This window comes from Hyperoodon ampullatus (genome assembly GCF_949752795.1).
Source record: "Hyperoodon ampullatus genome assembly, chromosome: 14".
NCBI lineage: Eukaryota > Metazoa > Chordata > Mammalia > Artiodactyla > Ziphiidae > Hyperoodon > Hyperoodon ampullatus.
The window spans coordinates 83979094-84006667 of record NC_136927.1 but is presented as its reverse complement, the minus strand read 5'-3'; the positions used below and the strand labels follow the sequence as shown (position 1 = coordinate 84006667).

General features: G+C 42.8%; 1 protein-coding gene across 1 annotated transcript in view; it reads right to left on the bottom strand.

Annotated features, from left to right (window-relative positions):
* VAPB (VAMP associated protein B and C) overlaps positions 1–25666 on the bottom strand; it is a gene marked incomplete at its 5' end in the record, with an annotated part of 47232 nt that extends 21566 nt beyond the window's left edge. Inside the window, 2 exons of the mRNA XM_079719113.1 lie at positions 147–299; positions 25378–25666. Of these exons, the coding sequence (XP_079575239.1) occupies positions 147–299; positions 25378–25666 (442 nt within the window). The remainder of the gene's footprint in view (positions 1–146; positions 300–25377) is intronic.
* Between the last annotated feature and the right edge of the window lie 1908 nt (positions 25667–27574).

The window sequence follows — 27574 nt, the reverse complement described above, 5'->3', positions numbered from 1 at the left end:
GGGCTTTTTAATCAGAGGGCGGGGGCTCGTGGGGGAGAAAACGACCATATTATTTTGCTATACTGCACATACAAGCTTTAAGAGATCCCACTACTTCTAGGGGGCCTTTTTAGCCCACCCTGTTGGCCTTCATTCTCAGAACTTACCAGATACATTAATAGAGGCCCCTGCATCAATGATCCCACTGTTGGGCCTCACGCAGTACCTACGTGGTGCCGTGGTCTTCACTTTAAAACACACATTTCGGTCTGTCGGGTTGCCAAGCTTTAGGTTGGTGGTGACAACGTCGGTGAAGGGACCTGTGGAATGAGACAGAGACTGATTGGGGATCTCAGGAGGATCGTTTACAAGAAAAACTGATTTATGGTCTGGGGTCAGGAGGGATGTGCAAATATGATTAATCCAAAACCATCTCATTATGATGGACAGGAGAGACCAGCTGAGGCTGACACACTAACAGTAACAGCTAACATTCACCAGGTTCTCACCACGCCACCAGGCACCTGGCCTAGTGAGTGTTCTAGCATACAGTATCTCCGTGACACCTCACAACTTCATGATTACCGCCAGAGGAGAAAACTGAGGCTCGGGAGGAAACACTACTTGTCTAAAGTTTTCACGCTAGTTAGTGGTAGTTAGGATCCGTAACCAGGCAGCCTGAATCCAAGGCCAGTTCTTAACCTATGCTGAACACTGATTTCCACAATAACAAGATGAAATCTAACAGGGAGAATGTAAAGGACTAGACCTGGGTCCAAAATGATTATCAAAGGCAGAGTGTGCCAATAGTAGTAGAGAGGCAAGAAAGACGTTGAGGTGTTAATGGTCTATACACACAAACTGCCCCCACAGCAATACAGTGTCGCTGCAGAAAAGTTAACATCATCTTAGGCTACGGCAAGTTCAGAGTCCTGCTGGGCAGCCCACCCCTGAAACATCACGTTCAGTTTTGACTACCCAGGGTACCAGGAAGATTGAAACAAAGTGCCCTGAGGGTATTTTTTATCATTATTATTTATTCATTTTCTACTTTATTAGGTTTTTTAATTAAAAAAGTAAAACATGCTTCTTAAAACAAGCCAAATAATAAAGGATGTATAAAGAGGGAGTTAATAAGCTTTCCCTTGTCCCCTGAGGTAACTAATATTCACAATATGGGACATCTTTCCACATCACGCATGCTTACACAAGCAGTACACACATACGTGAGTGAGGAGGGGGATTAACAAAAATGGGATCAAACCATTTACGTGACTCTGAAACTTCTCCAACACCTGACCACTAGGGTTTATCAAGAAGTCGGGGGGGGGGCGGGGGGGAACTACAAGGTCTCTTAGGACCTCTTCAACCCCTTTTCAAATTCCCATCTTTTCACTATGTAAGTCGATGACGTCTTTGTGTTTCCTCCAGGCAGGCTCTTGACGCCATCTTTACACGCACAGGAAGTAAGAGATGGGGTGGGGAGGTGTGTGTGCTCCTGGGTTCACAAACTAAGAAACACACGCAGGTGGTTCATCTGCCCCCTAAGAAGATCCACAACCAAGACGTTTAAATCTGCGCCTTGAAAAGTTGTCAATGAGACTCTAAGCTCCTGAGGACAAGAATGATACCTTACCAGTTTCTGTATCTCCAGCACTGTGCCCGGCATGTGGTAAAGGGGTGTGTGTGGAGAGAGGGGGCGGGGAGAGACAGAGACAGAGGAGACAGAGACTGACTGAGAGTCACTCAGCAAGGAGGAAAGTACCTCGTGGAGTACCACTAGCGAAATTAAACTCTCAGGCTGCTTGCTCGCCTCTGGAGGTGCTCTGGGCATGAAAAATCAATCTGATATGGGCTGAACAAATGTAAATTAAGAAATCAATAACAGTGAAAAGAAAGAAAGGAAAAGGGACTCAATTCCAATAAAATAAACTACAGCCAGTTCTGCTAGAAACCTTATTCTGAAAACGTGAATCTGTTTCAGTGTGATTGATGTGAATATTATGGGGACAATCTGAGCATAAAATGAATTTCACATTTGCTTATGTGTGATTTTGTCTGCAAGAAATGCTAAGTGATCACAGAAAACTGCACCCAGCTGCACCGAGTGGCACAGAAATACACAAAATACACAACTACACACACCTCAATCACCCACCAGCACCTCCGTTCACCGTGTGGGACAGGGGCCACACCCCCATCCTCACCTGGTGTCACCTTCCCTGTGATTTCAGGTAACCCTCCTTCCTCCACTTCAGTACCTCACAAAGTGCAACTCTTCCAACGCCCACTTCCACAGGCAAACTTCAGGTCTTTTTCAAGGTAAAGTGCCATATTTATTATAGTATGTATATATTTCCAAGCCATTTAACATGTGCAAAACTGTGCTTCTGCTTGTATTAGGTTCCTATCTTTGTGTGTGTGTGTGACCAGCAAAGCTTTTGAGTGTTATGCACCTAACCTCGTCTCCTCCTCTTAAGTCCTATGGTTTTTACTGTGCTATTTTGTATAGGATGGCGATTTTTAGGAACACATATGCCGCATTATAGCAGGACTGATTATACTACTAGATTATCTATTGTTTTGTCGTTACTAAACTAAAAGCTATTCCCATCCTTTGAGCAATGACACCTTCAAGAATGAAATGCCTAGGGAATTCCCCGGTGGTCCAGTGGTTAGGACTCCATGCTTTCACTGCCAAGGGCAAGGGTTCAGTCCCAGGTCGGGGAACTAAGACCCCACAAGCCACGCAGCAGAGCCCCCTCCCCACAAAAAAAAGAATGAAATGCCTAGACAGAATTTCTCCATTTGCTTACCTTTCCAATAAGCCCTGCCTCTGGCCCCATGGCAGTCAAGCTGGACGCCACAAGAGCGAGGCACTTTGTAGGTCCAACTGTGGCCAGGCACGGGGAAAGGCAAGGCCTCTGCTATCTCATCCCGCCTACTGACTCCATCACACATAACCCTCTCTTGACATGCTAAGTCATCTCCTTACTGAGAACTAAAAGCTTACACAGGAGGGTGGGTACCCTGTGGCCCAAGAGGGTTTTCAGCCACAGTGAGGGACAGCCAGATGCTGACCACGCTCCATCCTTGTATCAAATTTTTGGCCTCTCGGGAGAAAAAAGACACTTGGTGCTGAGGCAGTCTTTTCGGGATTATGGAGGCAGCAGCTCTCCATGACTCTACCCTTTTCCACTCTCCAACACATGCAGTCTGGCTCAGAATGAAGATGGAGAAAGTCTGATCTCCCATTAAGTCTCTTTGCTTGAAGTGGGTATCACTCTAGAAATGATAAAAGGAAAAAAGAACAACTAAACACAACTCCAGTTTTCTGGAGTCAAAGAAAGCAATTAAACAAACACACAAACACAAGCTCAGAAAGACCTACACGGGCACAATCACGATGTCCATATATTCCTTGGCCCTCAGGTAAAAGGTGCCAATCACAAGGACTCACATGCCAATCATATAAGCAGAGCTCCAGCTCAAATGACCCCACAATGCTGGGGGGAAAGGAGAAGAAAACAGACAAAAACTGTGAGACACCTGAAAAGGGGTGCGCTTTCAAATATAAGGCCTACGGGGGAAAACAGTACCCTCACTGACAATCTGAAGGTGCTTCATAAACTAACAGGCCTTAAAGCTTTCCAGATATAAGCTTAAAGTTATTTGTTTCAACAAAATTCTGCCTCAAGAACATGGAAACATCTTCAGATCAGAATGCCAAGAATTCATAAGGGCCCACAAACACATCCAAAAAAATAGAGGATTTTCTAAGGTGGTTTGAAGTATACTAAGCAGAAAATAGGGACGCTGGCAAGATTTCACTGTGATGAAATTAAGAGTACTTACTTGTTTCCAGCTCAGTTTCTCCTGTCTCTTCCTCCTCACCCTGCCTCATCAGAGGGGGGAGTTTAAGTGTGTTTATCCTGTACAATGACCTTTTCTTCTAGGTATTCCACAAAAATAAAGCAAATTTAACTGTAAACACTAATCTGCTTTTGGAAATTCCACCAGTTAACCCATTACATAGCAATCTAAATAATATTTCAGCCTATAAGATTCACCTAAAAAGTAGTCTATATTATTGAAAGACAAACGATATTTGTGTAATAAGCAGAATAAAATAAATATCCCAGATTTCTCCCTCAACACTCAATCCTGAGCCATTAAGTGTTAGAGATTTCTTGGGCTTACGTAGGTTTTATTTTTAAAAATCGGGAAGAAACTATACTAAAAATATATGCAAGTGAACAACATCATTGATAAAACAGCAAAGTCTCATGTGTAAAAATCATGACATTTTGTAAAAACAGGCCAACCCTTCTCTCCTCTCCCTGGGCAATTTACTCTAAGAATTTTATTGAAAACAAATTCTATTCGATTTGAGTAATTATAGGAAATAAACCATGTTACTGTTCTCCTTTTCCCCTGTATTAATGAATCAGAATACACAAAAACCTCAATAAAAATAATGTAATAAGGGCTTATGAGAATCATTCATATTTTTACTAGTCATTTTCATTTCATAAAACTGTCATTTCCATTAAAGCATTATGTAAAAAATGGGATTTTACTATACCAACATGCATATTTATCACCAATGAACTTAAACATTGCTTATATAGTACAGAGTCAATTTACAAATGAAATCTTCAAAAATTAGACTTTTTTCTTTTAAGAGATGAAAAAAATGATTTGGTATCTCTAGTACTGCAGCACCTCCTTTTAAGCATTTTTCTTTCTAATCTTCTAGTCCTTATTTCAGATAGTTATATAGATATTTAAGAATTAACATCTAACATTTGAAAAAGGAGGTCCAAAAAAATGAAGCAACATGAATTTGGGAGAAATTAGGAATATTCCTGAAAGTTTTAATTTTTCTTCTTTTAACAATTTGAATAATGTTCTTCATGCCCTATATTATGCATATTCATCTGCGAAAATTCTTGTGAGTTTGATAGATGCTCATGAATAGCATTAACTAACGTGAATATGAATTCCACGACATGCTCTAAAACATACTAAGATAAAACTAAGCACAGTATAAACTATTTCCTCCACCCAGGTTTGGCTTATTGTCATTTTAAAGTGTGTATTTTAAAACAGTAAGAAGATCTAGAATTGGCCTTAGAAAGTAAATAATACGATGTCAGCAGAAATATGCACAGCATTAAAAGTAAAAGCAGGAAGTTAATTTTTCAGTCTTACTTACAAAAATGGAGTCTCAGAATTATAAAGCACTGGTTTTAAAGGTCAAGGAAAGAAGGTCATAATCCAGCAAACGAGATTCTCAACAGTTAAGACATCAGGTTTCAGGTATTGACAATTTCATCAAAAATGGCTAGATAAACTTATCAATCAAGAAACACAAGGGCATTCTGTGGAAAAAGTATTCCATTAACTTTTTAAACATTTTAGCAATCTATGCACAGTGTAAGAGTACTTCCTTCCTGCAATCGTTCATTCCAAGATCCATGGAAGAGAAGACAACAAAACTCTTCCTTTCAGAAAATGCAAATAACCATTTTCACAAAAGAATAACTTAAGCATTCAGGTCCCAATGACTGTAAAAGGTGACAGTGAAACTCCAAGTGAACTCAAAACTCAATCTTGACCTTACTTATCTGTGTAACCTTAAGCATATTATATCACCCCATATGTAAAGAGCAGGACAGAATTTAAGGGGTAATATTTTTCCTTAGCAATTCAACTAGAAAACAAAGATAGATACACACACACACACACACACACACACACACAAAACTATAAAACTCCTAGATGATAACATAAGAAAATCTAGATAACCTTGGGTTTGGCGATGACTTTTCAGATACAATACGGAAGGCACAAACCATGAAAGAAATAATTGATAAGCTAGACTTCATTAAAATTAAAAATGTTCTGCAATGGATACTGTTAAGGAGAATGAGAAGACAAGCAAGCCACAGACTGGGAGAAAATATGTGCAAAATATTTAAAGTATTTAATAAAGGACTGTCACCCCGAATATATAAAGAACTCTTAAAACTCAACAATAAGAAAATGAACAACTGAACTTTAAAAAAATGGGCAAAAGATCTGAACAGACACCTCAGTAAAGAAGATATACAGGTGGAAAAAATATACAAGTGAAAAGATGTTCAACATATGTCATTAGGAAATTGCAAATTAAAACAATAAATGAGATACCAATACACACTTATTAGAATGGCCAAAATTTAAAACACTGACAGCATAAAAGGCTGGCAAGGATGTGGAGCAACAGTTCTCATTCCTCGCTGCTGCAAATTCAGAATGGTATGGAACTTTGGCAGACAGTGTGGCTGTTTCTTAAAAAACCCATACTCTCTTGCCACACAATCCAGCAATCACACTCCCTGGTATTTACCCAAAGGAGCTGGAAACTCACGTCCACACAAAAATGTGCCCACAGATGTTTACAGCAACTTTATTCATACTGCCAAAACTTGAAAGCAACCAAGATGTCCTTTAGTAGGTAAATAAACTGTGGTATATATAGACAATGGAATATCATTCCACACTAAGATGAGCTATCACACCATGAAAATTCAGACACAGACGAACCTTAAATGCATATTACTAAGTTAAAGAAGCCAATCTGAAAAGTCTATAACCTGTATAATTCCAACTATATAACATTAAGGAAAAGGCAAAACTATGAAGGTAGTGGTTGCCAGGGGTTAAGACGGAAGGGAGGGATACAGAGACCGAGTACAGAGGGTTATTAGGGCAGTGAAACGATTCTGTATGATACTATACTGGTGGATACATGTTATTATACATTTATCAAAACTCACAGGATCTACTATACCAAGACTGAACCCTGACGCAGACTACGGACTTTGGGTGACAATGACGTGTCAATGCAGCTTTATCAACTGTAACGCACGTCCTACTCTAGTGCTGGACGTTGACAGTGGAGGAGACCGTGCATTTGTGCGGCCGGGGCAACTCTCTGTACTTTCTGCTCAATTTTGCTGTGAACCTAAAACCGCTCTAAAAAAAATAAAGCTTTTTCTTTTCCCCCCAAAAAAGAAGGAAAAAAAAAAGTATTTGGTCTTTATATTAATCCACTGTTGGTGGCACCCCCACAGTTTCAGATAGTAAATATTACTGATTTTAATATATTGTGTATGTATAATTGAATAAATAAATAAATGAAAAAAGATGCTTTGTTTTGCTTTTCTTCCATTTTCTGGAGTTCATGAAATTCTGGTGTTGCAAATACATATCCTTCCTTTGTAATATGTGTCCTGATGTAGACACAATACTTTGAAACTCAAACTATGTGTTACCAAGTAAGTTATATGCCAATTTGATATATAATCTATCAGCTCTCAGCTTTCCAGATATAAATTTAAAGTTATTAGCTCCATAACAGTTTTTTTCCACTCTGCATAAAAAGAGCTATATTATTTTATACTCTTTTATAAACACAATTTAGGTACAATATCTCTTGTTTCTTCAACACTTCCAAAAAACAAGTTACCATATTTCATTTCAACTCTGAAAAGATTACCTTTTGGAAAGGTAATAATCTGTCTCCAGAAGCCTAGGATTGATGATGGATTTTGTTAAGACAATGAAATTATGCTTTAGGTTTCAATACAACAGACTCTGATGCATAGAGTCTATTGTAAAAGTATATTAAGATGAGGGAAATGGACACTGTAAAGTAAAAATCTGTTGGATATCTTACAGACGTCTTTAAAATTTATCCTTTGACAGTGTATTTTCATTAAAGGTATCCTACTGCTTCCTACTTTCCCTAACCATCTGCAATGCACCAATCCTCACATTATTTTTCTTGTTTATGTAAGGCTTCCACTTTCAGAATGTAAACTCCAAAAACGCAGAGACTTTTCTGTCCCTCTTGTATTCACCACTGATCATCAGTTTCCAGAACACTTCCAGACATAGCGCAGATGCGCAATAAATATGCTGAACAAGTGAGTAAAATGGCCATGCCACACTTCTATCTATTTTAAACAATGCTTCCAGTCTTCCTGCACCCTCCCTCCTGGATGCACCACCAGGCTCGGGGTGAACTTGCACTGAGCCGGCTGCTGACTGCTCCCTCCGCAGCATTATCCCCCTTTTCGTCTTCTACCTAAGACTTACCACTGACTGATAGTTCATGCGTTCCTTTCCTGCCTGTTTCCCACCTAGAGTGAACCTCCACATGATTCAGCACTGGAAGGTCTGAGTCTAGAACAGCACAACACACTGTTGCATTAAAGGGCTCAGTAAGTGTGTGCAGCACAAATGAACACCAGACTTCCTCAGAAGCGATTCAACTCTGATTCTGACACGTTTCCTATAAACGAATGCCTAGTCCATAACTTTGATCTGAAATCATGATACATTTTTGTTCATACACAGGTTGAAGGTACTAAAAATGTTCACTTGTGTCAATAATGCCTTCGTCATTATTATTCTATGATAATTTTGTTTAAAGTTGCCCCCTCTAAAAAAATGAAAAACAGATTTCATAGTAACAGCTATTCAAAGACAGTAAGCTCCTAAATAACCATGAATTCAAGAGTAAGGACACTGGGAGATAATTTTTTAAAATCTATTTTCTTGATTTAATTCTTAGCTCACACGTTAATTCAAAGCTTTAGAAACAAAAATAAAGCTTTGCAACCAATGTGCCTTTAATGGCAGACAGTGGATTCCAATATTTCAGCAGAAAGCCTAATGATGTATCTCTTATTTTGAAAGAACCACACATAAAGAACCCTACACATACATATAACTTTCCCAAAGAAATCTTAGAATGCAAAGTGTTCTAAATTAATAAAGTAACCTACCTGATATCCTCAGAGAAGGCCAGCTACTGAGAAACATCACACCCATTATTATAGCAAGAGAAATCAAAACCCAAGAATACCGATTAATGATGCCATCAAAGGCATCACTAGACGCCAGCTTGATTGAGACAGACTATACCAACCTTTAAGGCTGCTTATTCAACTCACTAGTTTCCTAGCTCCTTTGGAGCAGAAAGAAATAAAACTCAGTCTCCCATCAACTCCATGGGTGGGAAAAACTAGACCACAAGGCACCCTACTGTAGTGTAAGAATCCAATGGATAAAGCACTATGGAAGGGTAAGATCAAACTCAGGAAAGCTACCTGCAAAAGACATAAAGCTGGACAGCAAGGAACACCTTAGGAAACTGAAGGATATTTGGAGCTCATGTTAACAGACAAGCAATTACTATTAGAATATATAGAACTCTTATTAAGAACAAATGTGTTGGGACTTCCCTGGTGGCACAGTGGTTAAGAATCTGCCTGCCAATGCAGGGAACACGAGTATGATCCCTGGTCTGGGAAGATCCCACATACCGTGGAGCAACTAAGCCCACGTGCCACAACTAATGAGCCTGTGCTGTAGAGCCCGTGTGCCACAACTACTGAAGCCCGCAGGCCTAGAGCCTATGCACCGCAACAAAGAGTAGCTCCCGCTCGTCGCAATTAGAGAAAGCCTGCACACAGCAACGAAGACCCAACACAGACCAAAACAAATATATATATATATATATATATATATAAAACAAACGTGCTAAATTCTTATGAAGGAATACTATACAGCAATTAAAAAGAATGAACTACATCTGTATTTCAACAATAGATAGGTCTCAAAAAACATGTTACGTGATACATATACCACAATACCACATTAGGTGATACAGAAAAAAGATGGAAATAGTTCACACTAAATTCCTCTGGAAAGTGAAGAAGAGATCTGGAGCATGAATGGGCAGATGTGGAGGAGAGACATGTCTTCAAATTCTTGGTGAAGGTTTATTGATTAAAGAAAAACTTTACAACAAGTCTAACAAATTATTAACATTTAGTTATTCTGTATTTGGGTGTTTATTAAATTATATGTATTTTTTGTGTATTTACATTTTTTTTCCACAGGAAAAAAGCAATAGTTTAAGATCCAGACAATGTTCTGAGAGAATTTTCTTCTTGTCCAGAATGCTTTGTATACATAAAAATACTAGAATTCTGAATTGTGGAGTTGTTGAAAACCATATACATACATCAATAGCCATTCTTGTGTAGTTTTTATAAAAATCAAGATTATTATTTAAAACACGTTTAGAGTAGAAGTGGTCTCATTAATTCAAGACAAAGACCCAAACCCCAAAATTTGACAAAATCTATTGTAAAAACTTTGAAGACTAGAAGCCTTTACCCATCTAGAGATAAATTCTTTTTTTTTCCCCCCGAAATTTATTTATTTTATTTATTTATTTTTGGCTGTGTTGGGTCTTCGTTGCTGCACGTGGGCTTTCTCTAGTTGCGGTGAGTGGGGCTACTCTTCATTGCAGTGTGCAGGCTTCTCATTGCAGTGGCTTCTCTTGTGCAGCACGGGCTCTTGGAGCATGGGCTTCAGTAGTTGCGGCACACGGGCTCAGTAGTTGTGACTCACAGGCTCTAGAGCACAGGCTCAGTAGTTATGGCGCACGGGCTTAGTTGCTCCGTGGCATGTGGGATTTTCCTGGACCAGGGCTCGAACCCGTGTCCCCTGCATTGGCAGGCGGATTCTCAACCACTGCGCCACCGGGGAAGCCCTAGAGATAAATTCTATGACTACTTTCGTTAATGCAACATTTCTTTTCTAAATAGAAAAATGGCGAAAACTATCATATAAGAGCTGAAGTTTCGTACATTCTACCTACACCCGGCACTAAAACAGATTATTTTAAGGTAATGGCACACCTGTGTGAATTTTATATCAGTTCTAAAAGTATCTCAGACTCAGTTTTTTTTCAATGCATAATCTTTGACCCATTGACTAACAAACATCTAGTAATTTTTCTTTATTTAGGAGACCAAATTTGTGATTAGGGTGATCATGAAATTAAACAAAAAGATAAGCAATATTCTACTCCAATTAAAATTCTACCTGTAAAGGAGAGTGGCAAAACATGACTTTTTTTTTCACACAAAGCAGGAAGAATCAAGACAGATATTATGCCCAAATGAGTTATATGCATGACTAGAGAGCAAGGGGTCCCAATTGCTCAGGGTCATGGTTGTGGCTGGAACTTGACTGAGTTATAAATTAACAGTTCAAGTCAAGTGCCTAGAGTCAGTATCAGCAGAAGTAAAAACTTCCCCAAAATGTTCAACCTTCAGTGGAGATGACAACATATGAAAAACCTCCACACCAAAATCAACACATCCCAATTCACAGCAGACACAGAGGAGTGAAGCAAAAACACACTTAGCATTCTGCATCTCTATGGTCCAAGTGGAATTTTCAATTTGTGAACAATGAGAAATAGCAGAATGTGGTTTATCAGTTAGTATGTACTTTGCTCTGGTTTCCTTTTCAATAGAGAACCTAAGTGGCTATACAAGTGAAAAGAGATTATCAACCAGGTCAGCAGCTTCTTAAACAAATTCAACAAGAGGCCACGGAAAAAGGCTGTGAGACTTCGGTGAAAAATATCTTCTATTTTCCCCTTTCTTGACTTTGGAAATCATACTCATTCTTCAAAGTTTTGCTCAAATGTCCTCTCTTTTGGAAAGGCTTACGTCATCTCTCAGTTGGAAAAAATTATTCCTCCCTATACTGTGTTCTAACGATAAGCTGAGAATTGCCAAATTTATATCCACAGCCTGACCCTCTCCCCTGATGTCCACTTACAGCTGTACTAAGCCTCTCAAGTTTATCATGGCCGAAGAGCAGAGTCCCATTCCCCTCCCCCAAACCCACTGCTTCCCATCTCAGGAGAAGAAACCACCCTTCACCAAAATGCTTTAGCCAAAAGCAGTTCCCTTCGTTTCCTCTCTTCTCCTCCTGCTCCACATTTAACCTTTCAGCCAGCTCTACCTTCAAAAGAGAGTTGGAATCTAAGCACTTCTCATCCCATTCTCTCCACGGCCACCGCCCTGGTCCAAGCCACAGTCTCTTGGCCTGGTTTATGGAGAACTGTATGGATTATGGATGGATGGATGGATGATGGACAACTGTGTGGATTATGGATGGGTGGATGGATGATGGACAACTGTGTGGATTATGGATGGGTGGATGGATGATGGATGGGTCGATGGGTGATGGATAACTGTATGGATTGCGTATGGATGGATGGATTACGGATAACTGTATGGATGACGGATGGGTGGACGGGATACGGCTAACTGTATGGATGACGGATGGGTGGACGGGTTACGGATAACTGTATGGATGACGGATGGGTAGACGGGATACGGATAACTGTAGCAGCCTCATGGCTTCCACACATACCACCATCCACACATCTCCCACAGCCTACTTTCCCCACACCGGCCATGGTCTTTTAAAAAGACTCCTGGTCAGAATCCTCCGTGCCTTCCCACATCACAACAAAATCCAAAGTCCTTCCCGTGGCCCGTCTACCAAGAGCTCCTCCTTCCTCCCTGAGCCCACCTCCTACTGCACCGCTCCATCATTCCACTGCAGGCAAAGTGACTGTGCTGCTCCCTGAACACACCAAGCCCATCACCATCCGAGGGCCATGCACTTGCCGTGCCCTCTCTCTCTAATGCTCTTCCCCCAGCTTGCATGCTCACTTTACACAGGTCTCAGTTCAAACATCACCTTCTCTGAAACTCAGCCTTCCCCAGTTACCCTTTTTAAAACAGAACCCACTCCCAACCAAACCCCTTTATCCTGCGTCCACCCCCACCCCCATTCAGCACCTACCATTATCTGATACCATATTATATGTATTTCCCATCCTTTTATATACTGCCCATCTTCCCCACTAGAAGGTTTTGTCAGTTTTTTCACCTCGGTGTCTCAAGTACCTGGGACAACATTTAGCACACTGCAGGCATTCAATAAGTAACTGACGACTGCACAGTCCAGGTACTGTGCTAGGCTCTCAAGCTAGAGAGATGACACTGCTGCTCCTGCCCAGAACCCTGAAAAGACAGAGTAAATACACTGGGAGAACCATCCCAGGACCCATCCAGAACTAATGAATAAGAATCTCTAGGGTTGAGGCTCTGGAATGATGTATCTTGGAAAAAAAATTATCAAACAATAGTAACATTAGTTAACACTTAACAGGTCTATTCTAAGCACTTCACATGTGCTAATTCACTAATTCTCTCCTAACATACCACAAAGTGAAGAATCTGAGGCACAGAAGTTAAATACTTTATCCCAGGTCATCTAACTTTTAGGTGGTAGATCCAGGATTCACATCCAAGCATTTTCGCCCCAGAGTTCCCACTCTTAACTGCTGGGTTGTACACTCCCTCTCACTGCACTGAATACCACGTGAAAGATAATATATAAAGCTTTGGGTAAACACAGGAGGGTGGGGAGTTGAACACTGAGGGCAAGTCCCGGAGTTTGAAAAGATGAAGGAACGTACATTCTCAGTTGGAGGAAAAGCCCTGGGGTAAGCACAGTGCGGTGTGATCGAAGTGCAAGAGGCCTTTGTAAGGGAGGCCATATGGCTGCAAGAAGGGGTTTGAGGGGAGGGAATGAACTGAGAACTGGGAGGGGTGGCGGGAAATCACGTCTGCTTATGCCTTTTAAAAGCTTATAGTTTAAGTAAAAATAAGCTGTAAAACCGTAAACCTACACAAGTCTGGCAACGAGCTCTGTGGAAGGAAATGAAAGGAAGAATATTAAAAATGACTCGAGGAAGGCAGGTATGAGGAAGGGAAATGGGTTTCCTTCTCCTCATGGGTTCTGAGAAGTATTCACCGCCTCTGCCCGCACTCAGGAGAAACCAGATATAAGAGGAGATGTACCCACACATCTGTGTGTGTGTGAGTGTTTGCATATTTTAGTTGTTTAAAATAGAGAATAAAAGCTGAGATTGTTTCAAAAATAAAGAAGTGTGACCCAGTTTTGAAAGGCTGTGATGCTGGCCTAAGAATTTTGAACACTAACCTGTAGGATTGAGGGAGCCAACGAACGTTTTAAAATAAAGAAATGACATGATCAATTTCAATTTTTAGAAAATAACTCTGAAAAGTGTATCCAGGATAGCTTGAAGGGTGAGGGAAGTAGGGAGTAAATGAGAAACAGGGAGTTGGGACGTGGGGCAATAATACTGAAGAGAGAGGGCCTACACTCAGGATATGGCAGTGGGCAGAAACAGAAGCAAAGGGGTGCAGGAGACGCTGCTAATGAAAATGGACCGACTAGATGTGAGCAGTGTGGGATAAGGGGCAGGGAAAGACGAGGTTAGGATTTCTGGCTTACCCCTCTGGGTGCAAGGGCCATTCCCAAGATACGGCAGACGCGTTCAATGGGGAACGAGAGCATAAACCATGAATGCAGCGCAGAATATGGCAAGTCCTGAGGTGTTTTCATGACCACCAGATAGGCAGGAATGACTGGTAGGCAGATAGCCTAGAGATCAAAAGATCTGCTTGGAGATGGAGATATGGAAGTTTTCTGTGTAGAAGTGAGAGCTGAAGGGACTATTAATCAGACAACACAGAGAATGCTTAAATGGAGAAGACTGAGGACAGAAGTTTGGGGAATGTCAACATCCAGTAAAAGAGATGATAAACGGCTGGGCAGTTCACCAGAAAAGTCAAAGACAAAAGTCACAAAGAGAAGCCTGGTGAACTGAGAAGGGCTTCAGTGGAGGGGTAAGGAATGAGAACTGAAAGGAAAGTGAAGACGTAACCCAGTCATTGAGATTCACTGCTTCCAAAAATTTACCTGTGATGTAAGACCGAGCATTTGCTGAAGTGGGGGAAGATCTGGAGGAATGTGATTTCCTTTTAGGAAGGGGAAACTTAAGCATGTTTGCAGGCACTGGGAAAGCATCAAGTAGAACAGAAAGTTGAGACACCAGAAACAGAGAGGCTGACTAGTGGAGCAAGATACCACAAGTGATGGAAAAGGAACGGGGTGAAGCACACCAGGTGAAGAGGCGGTGGGGGCGGTGCTGAGGCCCTGCACCAGGAGGGGAGGCGGTGAAACCTAAGTGTGCAGAGGAGAGAAAAGTGACCAATGCTTGGTGGAATACCTTTATTTTCTGAGTGGAAGGCACTATGTCCACATCGATCAGCTGCACACAGCAGGCCTTGCTGAGGGGCTTCACATTCCTTTGCACAGAAAGTTTTCTTTTCTTTTTCCCTTCTCACCTTTCTCAGCCTGGACATGAACTCCCTGAGAAGGGGCCCCGTGCCATGCATTATGCTAAGCACTGGGACCAGGGATAAAAGACATGGTCCAAAAAAGGCCAAGGCCTTGCTGATTAACAGGGGAGGAAGGCAAGTAACCAAACACAACTCAGCACGATACACGCAGGGGCACAGGGGACAGGCAGTGTGAGTGGAGTGCCAGCAAAAGGACCTCAGAGTGCAGGAGGGAGCGGTGGGACAGGAGGAGGAGTGAACTCATCCTGAGTGATGGAAACAACATATGCAAAAGCTCTACAACCACGGAGAACCAAAGGCCAGAGCACAAGCATGAGGAAAGGTGATGCTGGAGAGATCAAGGGCACAAATGATTTTCCAGGTCTTGTTAAAGAATTTAGAAGTTATTCTTTTGGCAATGGGTAGACATTTAAAGATTTTAAGAAAGCAAGAGAACTAATGAAAACCTGCTTTGTAAAAAATAAACAAAATAAAATCCAAAACTTCAAAAAAAAAAAAAAAACAAGAGATAAGCTGAGATTTGCACATTTGAAAGTGCCACCAGTATGGACAGAAGAAAGAGAACTCAGACAGGAAAACCAGGTAAGAAACTATTACAGTCATCCGGGAGAAAGGTGAGGCAGCCATAGAGGGGACAAGGAAGACGGGACAGGGCCGAGTCACGGGCTTTCTGAGTTCGGTCGCGCCACTGTGTGGATGTGGGTACCATTCAAGGAGGTATGTGCAGGAAGAGGAGGTTTGGAGAGAAAAGGAAAAGGCAGTGAGGAAGCGTACATTTCGGGGCATGCTGCATTTGAAGTATCTGCAGCCCCACATAAGGGCTCGGGTCAGGCCTAGGATCATTCGTCAACGCTGTTAGAAGCCAAGGGTACTGGCCGAAGAGCTCCCCGACAGGGAAAAAGGAAGACGGGTGTGGGGACGCTGAGAGACAAAAAGAAGAGCAAGAAGGGGTGGGGGTGGGGGGAGGGAAACCTGTACCCCTGAGCCTCACCCACAGGACTCCATAAGGAGTGGGTAAAAATGGCCAGATGGGTGGGAGAAAGCCAAAAGAGGGGGATTAAGAAGGTGAAGGGAAGAGTGTCAAGTAGCACAAGGGCAACAGGTGTCAAATGCTACAGAGGGTACACAGGAGATAAAGAATAAAAATCCAGCAACAGATGCAGTAATGAAGCAAGAAAGTCCCCAGGCAATTTAGGAGTGAATGGGTGGTGAGAAAATGGTCATGAAGACTGTTTGCAGAGGCTTGCTAGGAGAAGCTACTTCCAGAAGGGAGTAGCTAGGGAGAGCGAACGAGACTGAGAAAGCAGTTATTCTTTTTTAAAGGTAGACAGGACAACACTCAGACATTTACTGAAGAGGACTAATTGCCAAAGCACTGTGCTCAAAGTTAGGCATGTAGAGAAAAGAAAAGAAAAGAAAAAAAAAAAAGAAACAATCTTACTAGGAAGGGCAAAGGCGTTCATTTAAAAATTTTTGGAAGAATAAAATAAAGAGACCCAAATAAACTGACCAAGTTTTCTCCGGACATCTCCAGATGACCTCTCATGTTTCTTCCCCCTCCGCCATTCTCTGAGCAAGATTAGAGGCCAACTAGGCACCCACAGTAAACTGTGATCCTCCTGTCCCCAAACTACATGAGAAGTTTTGAATGAGGAGTGTATCTGCAGATTCTCCAAGGAGTGATTCATGGCTTTTCTTCATCCAATTAGTAAAGCAGTGCCTGACTTCGAAAAGGTCAAAAAGCACGGATTTAGATTTTCAGAGCAGTCCATCAGGACACACTTATATGCCAACAAATCAATTCGACCAACAGAATGAGAATTCAAATAAGCCTCCACAAGGACAAACCTTTGGTTTTTCAGCAAATCCCTCTTTTTATTCTTGTGTATGCTTCTATTTCAAATGGTCAAACCAAACACTGAAAAGATGACTTCTTTGGGGTTACTAGCAGAAGCAAACAATTGAGAAAAGAATATATTCTATCAGTTACCACTGGGGAAAACTAAAGAAACACAACCTATAGGAGCTTGCATTCTATAGCATGGAAGACAAAGCAATCAGTAAATAAAGCACAAGGAGAGGATAACATAAACTAAACATGCAGTGGTACACAATCTGTACAGTTTGAGGTGATGCAGAAAACACTGGAACTGGATAAGAATATCCAAGAATACTCAAGAAAGGTTACTAGGATAGAGTGAGCTTTGCAACAGGAACAAGAGGGCTCATTAATCAAAGATCTGAGAGCCCACTAGTGCAGAGCAATGGTAGGTTCTAAGAGGAATACAAACTCCACTTTCTGCCCTCACGGGCTTTCCATCTTTCTTCTTCAGCGAAAATAAATTTTAATCACACGTTTTCAAGACTAGAGCTGGAAGGAACACAAAGTGGCATGGAGTTCAAGCTTCCTCATCCAACAGAAGAGGAAATCAAAGCTGGGTGGGGAGGTGAGCTGAGTGTCTCTCTAAGTGACGGCAGGCGTAGGAACAGAAGCGTCCCTTTGTAATACAAAGCACACAAGCTGTAGAGGCTGGAAAGGCCGAGGTGCAAATTATGCATTCCACCAAGTGCTGGGCCCAGTTTCTCTCATTTTTAAAATGGAGATGATGATAATACTTGGCTGTTCACCTAGATTTGAACTGCATGTGATGTGGCTTGGAACACTTAGTTCCTTGGGTTCTCTAAAGGCTGGAGGGTCCTCCGAGAATGGAGAGGAAGAGAAGACGGACCTAGGTACCATTCCTTTCCTTCCCTTTTTTCTACTATACTGTAAATGTTGCTGAGTGATGTAACTAAAAGGCAAAATAGTACCCAGTCAACCTGCACTGTTTGTGATGACAGACACTGAGGTATAATAAAGGCCTTGGAGTGGGGAGTGGGTGGTAGAAGGAAAGGTGTGGTGATAACATTAGCACATAATTTTCAACATTAATACATGAATGACACAATCAGAAGTGATCGAGTTAGAACAAAAGTTCTTAGGGGAAAACAGAATTAGTATAAAGATTTTTTTAATCAGTCGCTTTAGCGTTCCAGAACAACTCTGCACTTCGTGGAAGCAGTGACAAAGAAGCCATTACTAGATTACAATGACAATTAAGCACGTTTCCTTCCTTTTTATATCTCGTTTCTCTTTCACTGCTCCTTCTCAATTCCCACTGTCCTATTTCCAGTCCTGCTTTCATCTTCCTAACAACATAATAAATAAGAAAATCCCGGGCCTTCCTAGTGAGCCACACTCCCACTAACTTTTTAAGGGGAGCAATATAGCCAATGTAATGATAAACAACATGGGCTTTGCAGTCAGACAGATCTTGGTTCAAATCCCAGTTCTACCTCTAATTCAGGTTATGAACCTGAGGATCATAACCATCTACTTCCTAGACCTGTTTTAAGAATAAATGAGCACTTATAGAAAAATGCCTACCACAAGTCACAGATCTCAAATCCCACCTTTCCTGTGAGGTTCAAACCCCAAAGCAGAATTAACAGTTTTTTCTAAGCTCCCAGTGAGGGACAGCCCGCAAGTGTCCCATTTCCACACTCTCCTCCATCCTCCCACCACCTGGAGGCTGGAAACTCTAAGGGCCGGGACTCCTCTCCAGTCCCCACTCCGGTGCCTGGCCCACAGGAAGCTTTCAGGACCCTGAGTCACAGTTATGCTATACTCCGTCAGACAAGAGGGGGGTCATCTGTTCATGAAGTAAACCTCAAAGGATGAGCTGTGGAAAAGGAAGAAACCCCAAATACTCTCAATCAGACAATCATCTATTACGCACACAATCATCATACCCATGCATGTTTCTAAACCCTCTCCAATCTGATTCATATGCATGGATGTCATCATTTGGGGGAATGATGACTTCCCAAAGTATACCTCCTACAGAATAAAACAGCACATTCTGATATTCACCTTGAGTTTTTCTCTTTCAACATTTGAGAAATCTCTAGTTATATGTTAATTCACACTTATTTGTTTCTCTGCCTTTGTAGCCCCACTTGTAAGGTTTAAGATAGCACCTATGAAGGTCACTTATTTCAGACCTTCCTATCTTAATAAGCACCCTTTTGAACTCTAAATTCCCACTTTACAAATCTGCAAACCTGTGAAATCTCTACCTATAAGTTTCACCCTACCTTCCAAAGACTCCAGAGCAGATTTGCAAATTACTCGAAAGTTAAATGTGTTCTAAATACACAGAATCATTAAACACCAATGATACCTGTTATAAAAACTGAATATTCACAAGGTAAATCAAAGAATGCTCTGGAGTCACCAGCAGGAACTTTTAAAAAGTATGCTGAGAAATCCCTCCTAAAAATTCCACAAATAATAATTCTTAATTAATTAATGTTCTTAAGAAATTACCCTGACAGCTCCTAACACTTCCTTAATGGTTAAAAATTCTCTGCCTCCCTCCCTCCAAAATGAAACCCTTTATGAGTTCATTCTAGAGTCGATGTGAAAGAAATGGGCTTTGACGCCAGACAAACCTGCGTTGAATCCCTGCACCACTGTTTGTCACAGCGGCCTCATCCAGAAGCAGGCTCCCTAACCACTGAGTAACTCACGTCATAGGACTGTGTTGTAGATTAAATAATAAGATGAAGAACATAAAGCATCTACCACAGTCCCTAGACTTTGTGGTCTACCTTCTGGAAATTAAGCATTTATCTCCTAGAAATGTTCATTCTTCCCTCACCCTTTCTTTCCTCTCATATTGCAAAATGAGTGTCAGCTCCACTATGGCCACTGCTTTTAACTCCAGACCCACCCTACTGCAGGGTCTACTAAGTGGTGGACCTCCACCACTTAGCCCCTTACAAATACGCCCTCTGCTCCCAGCTCCCTTGGTGCGGGGTTCTGTTCCTCTCCAATCTTGGAGCACCCTCCAGCCTTTAAAGACAGCCCAAGGAACTTAGAGTCATAAAGGTTACAAGCCACATCACAAGCAATTCAAATCTAGGTAAACGGTACAGGGGGCCATATAACACTGTCTTCAAGTACAATCCAAAAGACAAAACAGTCTCCATCTCTTTCTCCCCCAAAATATTTATTTCCCTAACGCCCCTCCCAAATAGGCTAAGGTTGTAAGACCCTACTGAAATGCCAACTGGATACTAACTCAAACACATCATGGGTACCTGTGAGAATGTGTGCACACCAGCAACACTTTAGGTGCCCACATGGGTGTGCACACACAAACACAGCCAAAAGCCTGATTGAAGACACTACTTGACACAGATGAAAAGAAATAGTAACTGCTAGTGAAAAACTGATAATAACCCCTCTGAAAGGATGAAGGAAAACTCTAGGGAGGTATTTCTATACCTTTACAGTTTTGTGCCATTAATGCTAAATTATTAAATGAAAGCACTTCAAGATTTTTCCCTTGGGACTATGGCATTTTCTCAACTTTTTTTTTTTTTTTTCCAGGCAAGGGGGGAAAATCCAAAAGCACATTAAGGCATTGTTTCTAGACATCAACAGCTTTTGTTAAAACAACATATTTAACATTTTGAAAAACAGATATTCTAGGGATACTGTTTTGCCACACTGGTATTTTTAAAAATAGTCTTAAAATGACTGTCAAGTTCAGTAATTTTGTTCCCATAATGAAGCTCTTTAAACAACTGTTGTTTTCGTAAAGCTAGCAGCCTAGGTCTGTCAGGTAAAAACTTCAAAGAATGTGCACATCCACGGAGCAAGGGCCAATGCAATCCTGGATACGCTATGCTGATGAGAGCCTAGAGAGGGGGACCTAGAATGACGGAAAAGGAGGAAGCAAGCCTGGAAACCATAATGCAACTTTGTTTTTAACACAATCCCCAGTGCAAAATAACTGCTCAGAAGGCTTTTATTTTATTTCATTAAAGACACTCAATGGCAACCCTGTCTTGACTAATGGAACTCAGCACTCTTTGTGTTCGTCTTTCTTGTCATCTTGCTGAAAGCTATGCTCATTTCTTCCAAATCATGGTCATCCTTCAGAGGGCAAATTTTTCAAATACAAGTAGGAGATATATGAAGCAATCTTGGAGATAACTCCTTATGTAAAAATTCAAGTTTCAGGTTCTAAAAATCAAGCCTAAGGGTAGTATTTGAGTATAACCAATATAGTTTACTCCCTTGATTCCTCCCCTGATTTTCAGCAACTTAGTGGTAATATTATAGGGTCAAAGTTCTCAGTATTTTGCCTTCAGCGCTGGAAGGAAAGATGCTATATAATTTTAATAAATAAAAGACAGTATTAATCATGTTTAAGAGTTCACCTCTTTTATAAGCATCAATTCAGACTAATTATTTTAATAAATCCACACTTGGATGCAAAGCTACCAGGTTTATCATGAAGAAAACTGTGTTCATGTTACAACCACACACAACAAGGAACTATCACCATATAAGCACATAGCCGAGAACAATCCATTTCTTCCTTAAGGAGTTAACCATGAAGAAGAGAAGTAAATAAGTGGGTAAAAGTAAGTTAACTTCTACTTCACATTCCTCTCCCAGGAACAAAAACTCAGAAGTAAATAACACAATCTATGAAGATTTAGGTTTGACTAAAGGTTGGTAAGTTTAATGCCACTTGCTTCTTATAAGCAAGCTGGTTAATAATTAAATAAATGAAGATGATCTATTCAGGATGGATTTAAACCACTACCGTAAAGAATCTTAAGCACACTGCTGACATTCTGTTGTGCTGTAAAACAGTCTGCTCTATGTAATCATGAAATGTTAAGGAAATCAGTGCTATGCTAAAACTAGAGAATTAATGCTGTAATTAGCATCTGAAAGATAATTACTGCATTGAACAGACTATATCTACAAGATGTTATAATTTTTTAGCTTCCTAAATACTAAACTACACGTTAACTTAAGAGGGTGAACTAATGATTCTAAGCACGCTTTCCTTATACAAAAGAGACTGTCCCTAACCTATCTACCCAAGTTCCTATTTCCACCCCAAAGTGGTAATCAACCACACCAATCCAGTGGTGCTACCCCACCTGTGACCCACACTGACCAACAGCAGGACTACCCGAGACTTCTAGAAGGCCATGGTTTAGTCACACAATAAAGCAAAAGCAATGGGTCCACAGCAGGTTTAAATCTTAACTAATCAGCTCATGAGGACGGTTAACTGACCACTCTCAGGTGACAGTATCACGAGATGGGGGAGAATGCTGGAATGTGAAGAAGGATTAAGAGTCCTGGGCAACGACCAAGAAAATAAAAGACATACTACTTACCATGGATGGAATCAATGGAAGGGGGAGGGGAGGAGGAAAAGAAGAGATACAAAATGCCCTGAAAGTGACTCATTCAAAAAGCTCTCATTGAGCTGGGCAACAAGTGGGACCTCAGAGTGAAAAAGCAAATGATGTGGCCTTGGAAGAGGTGAGAGCAACAGAAAGAGCAACAACGCAAAGCACACACCTCCCAGGTTGTAGAAGCCCTTAACTCTTCCAGAAAGGTGTCCCCAATCCAAAGAGATCCTACTGTTTCACCAAGGCAAATGTCACAGTGTCATGCTCCTTTCAGGAGGCCAGGAATCCTCCTCCTTTTGACACTCAACACAAGGCAGCACGGCACTTCCTATGAGACTGAACGAGGTCCTGCAAGTCTGTGTCCTCTTCTTCTGCAACATCGTTAACTTCAAAAGAATCACACAAAATGCCCAAGACGAAAAAGAATCCAACATATACAACCCCATATCATTTTAGGCTACACTTAAAAGATGACTAATTTTTTCCTCTGGATGACAAGCATTTTAATTATTATCTTCTTAAGCAAAGTTAGCTTACGAGTTTGATTCATCTAAGTGAACCGTATGAAGTCAGAATCATCACCCCAAGTAATCTGGAAGACACCAGTTAAATGTGCCAGTTCTCATCCTGAAACGAATGCTGTCTATACAGCAAAACAGGGTATTGAGCCTCTATTCTGACTTCACAATCTTAGTCCTCAGTTTAAAACTAACCAACAAACAAATCATAAGGTGGTTTACGTATGTCTGCAGATGCCTCTTCTGAAGCCACAAGCCAACAGCCTTCAACAATTTGACACCATAACTTTCCTGGATCACTTCCCTAGCAAAAATATCCAGTGACTTTGGCCATCATTACTTTGGTCAACCCTGGGCCAGAGACAGATCACTCTTCTTTGCCATACCTTTCAGGTAAAGAAGTTGAAATGATGAAACCAGTGGTGTAAATACAACCAGTCTCTGCATAATATTGCACATTTACAAAGCAGCTGAGCAGCCATAATACCAACAAAACTTTCTACACGAGGCAAGGGAGATATGAGCGCCATTCCCATGGAGTAAAGAGTAATCCCAGGCTTTGGGGAGCAAAGTGGGCAGCCCAAGGTCAAACATCACTAAGTAAAAGAACTGGGACAAAAACTTCCATTTTCTCCAATTAGTGCCTCTTTCTATCACATCACATTAGAGGAGAGTGTATGTACTGGGGGGGGAGGTTAAGGTTGCTGGGGATCAATCAAGGAAGAACTAGCCGAGGAGACACAACACAATATGCACTTGGACACTGGCTGTGTCTGCGCACAGAGGCCTGAGAAGAACTGGCTCCTGTCTACTAGACAGCCTCATCTCCTCCTTTGCCTCGTGACCCCAACGAATGCTCTTTGTCACTGTCATTCCGAAATACTACTGGCATCCCAAAGGAGCCCAATCATCTCAGTCTTCGTGCCTCTGTACGTGCAATTTCCTCCACCTGACATGCTCCCCAACCCTTTCTGCTTTTCACCTGCTTCCATTCGACCTTTAAACTCTGCTCAAATGACACCTCCTTCAGGAGTTGACCTCCTTAGTGCTCTCAGAGTACTCTGGACTACCCTGCATCACTGCACTGTTCTGGCTGATTCTGTCATCTGCTCTCTTCCCTAGACCTAAGTTCTGGGGTGGGGGGTTGAGGGACAGCAGGGGCCTACACGTGATGTGACTCAGCTCCTGGTACCTGACACGTGGAGCAGGCACTGAAATGTCTGTGGACTAAATGAATGAACGTGCCAATTCCCAGGAGTAGCTAAGCCAGGCTTCCAGGGTAGAGAACTTCAGACAACTCAAGTGGAAACCATCACCCTCCACATTCAATTGAGTCGCCTGGATTCCTTTCTCAGGCGGGCGATGAGAACATCACATAAGCTATAGCACGGTTGTGGAATTATAATCCACGTTAGGTTTTTGGGGTGTTTGTTTGTTTTAACTGGAAAACCTTCAGTTGTTTATACATTTGGAGTCACTTCCAAATGTGACAATCTGGAGATTGTTAACCTGGGAAGCTAAGTGACAGCCACAGCACTGGAGTATTTCCCAGGGGTCGGACAGCATAACTGTTATAGTGCGAACTCTGAAATCTGGGTTCAAATGTGCCATTTGCCAACTGAGTAACTTTGGGTCAGTTACCGGACACTACCTCCTGCCGGTACATTTCAAGTGGGGTGCCTTGTGGCCAGCAGGCATTCCAATGCCACAAACATCTATCGAGCAGCTACCCTAGGCTAAGTGCTGGTGACACAGCGGTGACCTGGCCGTCCAATGCAAGCATAGTTTCATCAAGCCAGCCTGTCTTATTTCCTTCACAGCACTCACCACTACCTGAAACACTCTCGTGTGCTGGCTTATGGCCCCTCCCTACAAGGTAAGCTTCATGAGAGCAGGGGTCTTGTCTGTCTTGTCCATTCATCTCTCTCAAGGGCCAAGCAATGTCTGCTACACAGTTACTCAGTCCCTCTGGAAAGAAGGAATGGCCAAGTCAGATGAAATCCCCCGGCTCTGATATTTTGCTGGAGAAGGTAGGGGGAAAAGATTAAAACTAAAGGTACACATTTCAAGGGGCTCTGGCTCGCCACAAACACATGTGGCCCCCTTGGCTTCCTCGGGCTCCAGTCCCAGGCGGTTCCGGGGAGAAAAAAAATCTCACCACCCTGACAGCCCCGCACGGCTGCAGAGACATGAGCACGAGAAAGTCAGGAGAAGCAAAGCTGGGCCACGCATCCCGTCGGAACTTCTGCGGACGTTCCTTTCGTTCATTTGCTCAACAGGTACTTATTAGGCTCCTAAGGCGTGCGGGGCATAAAGCAGAGACTTGACAAAGTCCTGTCCTCATGGAGCTTCCCCCGCTAACATACAGACACGGTACACAAGTGCGTAAAGTGGTCCTTTCAGCGAGTGGTAAGTGCCGAGCTGCCACGAGCAGTTACGCGACAGGGGACGGCCGCAGGTGTCCACGGCGGGGTGGCCAGCCAGCGAGAGGCGACCTCTGACCCAGGGCCTGAGCCTTCTCGGCACAGGCGGCCGCCGGGGCCCACGCTCAGTGAGGAGGCCGCATTCGGGACAGGAACGGCCAGAGCGGCAACGAGGAGACTGTCTCGAGGGCGAGGCGCGGGAGGCTGCGGAGGAGCAGGCCCTGGACTCCCGCGCCGGACGCCTGGCCCTCGGGGCCCGGGGAGCGCGGGCGGGCGGGCGCCGCGGCCGGGGGGCCGACGTCATCACCGCGCCGCCGGGCCCTCCGGAGCGCGGGCCGCAGCGGGGGTGCGGGGCGGCGGGCCTCCGGGCTTACCTCGGAATTTGAGCTCGTGTTGCGGCTCGAGGCTCAGGACCTGCTCCACCTTCGCCATGTTCCTCGGCGGCGGGACACCTCGGGCGGGGAGACCCCTGAGAGGTCACCTGGGGCGGGAGGCGTGAATGCTGCGCCCCCTTTAAATTTGGAATGGGGGGGCCAGCCGGGGCGCGGGCGGGGGTCGCCTACGGGGTGCGCGCCGGGGGGCTGCCTACGCGGTGCAGGCGCAGGGGCGGAGGGCGAGGGCGAGGCCGCGGTGCCCAACGAGCGCACGGTACGCACGCACGCACGCAGCGACGCACGCACTCACGCAGCAGGCCGGCCGCCACGGCCCGGCGCGCGCTCGGGCGGTGGAGAGCTGAGCGCGCCGAGCCCCTATTGGCCAGTGCGCAGGCGCGGCGCTTGCCGCGGGGGCGGAGCTGCCGGACGGCAGTGGGTGGGGCGTTGCGCAGGTCCGGGGGAGGGGCGGGTGGGGGAACGCCCAGAATTGAGGACCGTCCCCCTGAAGATTATTTTTTCAGGGCCCGTGGGAGCCAGGCTTTGTGTTAAGTGCTTTACTCAATAATAATAATTAATAAGAATGAACTTCCACTTTCCGCTGCTAATGTGGTGCCAGGCACTTAGAGATTCTGAATAATAATGAAAGTACTATTTATTCTTATTATAAACATGATGTTTATGGGTGAATGATGTGTGCTAGGCACGATGATGTATGGTAAACAATAAATATAAATTTAGTAAGCTACCAATTATTGCTTGCTCATTTTGTGCCACTCTGCTGAACGCTTTGGATAACAACAGCATCAATTATAATAAATAAAAGCTACTCTACATTAAATGTTTACTATGTAACAAGCACTGTGCTGAATCCTTGCTACTAAATGCAACAAATATTTAGAAATACAATGATCAGAAATATTGACCTGGTTCCTACCCTCTCACTAGAGCCCACAGGAGAGGCAGCCTTTGAATAAATAACTGCACAGAAAAAGTACATGATTAAAAATTACTGAGACCCCTGGACTTCCCTGGTGGTACAGTGGTTAAGAATTCGCCTACCAATGCAGGGGACACGGGTTGGAGCCCTGGTCCGGGAAGATCCCACACGCCACAGAGCAACTAAGCCGGTGAGCCACAGCTACTGAGCCAGTGCTCTAGAGCCAGTGCTCTAGAGCCCACAAGCCACAACCACTGAAGCCCATGAGCCACAACTACTGACCCTGCGTGCCTAGAGCCCATGCGCTGCAACAAGAGAAACCACTGCCATGAGAAGCCCACGCACTGCAATGAAGAGTAGCCCCTGCTCGCCGCAAGCAGCAAAGACCTGACAGAGCCAAAAACAAATAAATAAATAATTTTTTTAAAAAAATTACTGAGACCCCATATCTGCTTGGCCTCAAAGGTGAACACTTTACCTCATTATTGACATTTAAATTTTACTTTGTTATGTAATGTTTACTACATAAAATATGTATTAATATTCTCCTTTTCATATATAGATGAAACACAGCAAATAGCTAACACTGACCCTACATGGCAGGCATATGGGGATTCTTTGTACTATTTTTCCCACTTTTCAGTATGCTTGGAATTCTTCATAATAAAAAGGTTTTTTTAAAGATAATCTTTGTCTTTTAACTACAGCATTTGGTCCATTTGTACTTATATATTTATGATATATATGGATTTATTTCTACAGTCTTATTTTGTGCCTTCTATTTGTCATGACTGTTTTTTCTTTTTCCTTTCCTTTTTGCTTCTTTAGGGCTGATTTTTTTTTCCTCATTCCACTTTTCTTCCTCTTATATACTCTACTTATGTTGTTTTAGTGATTACTC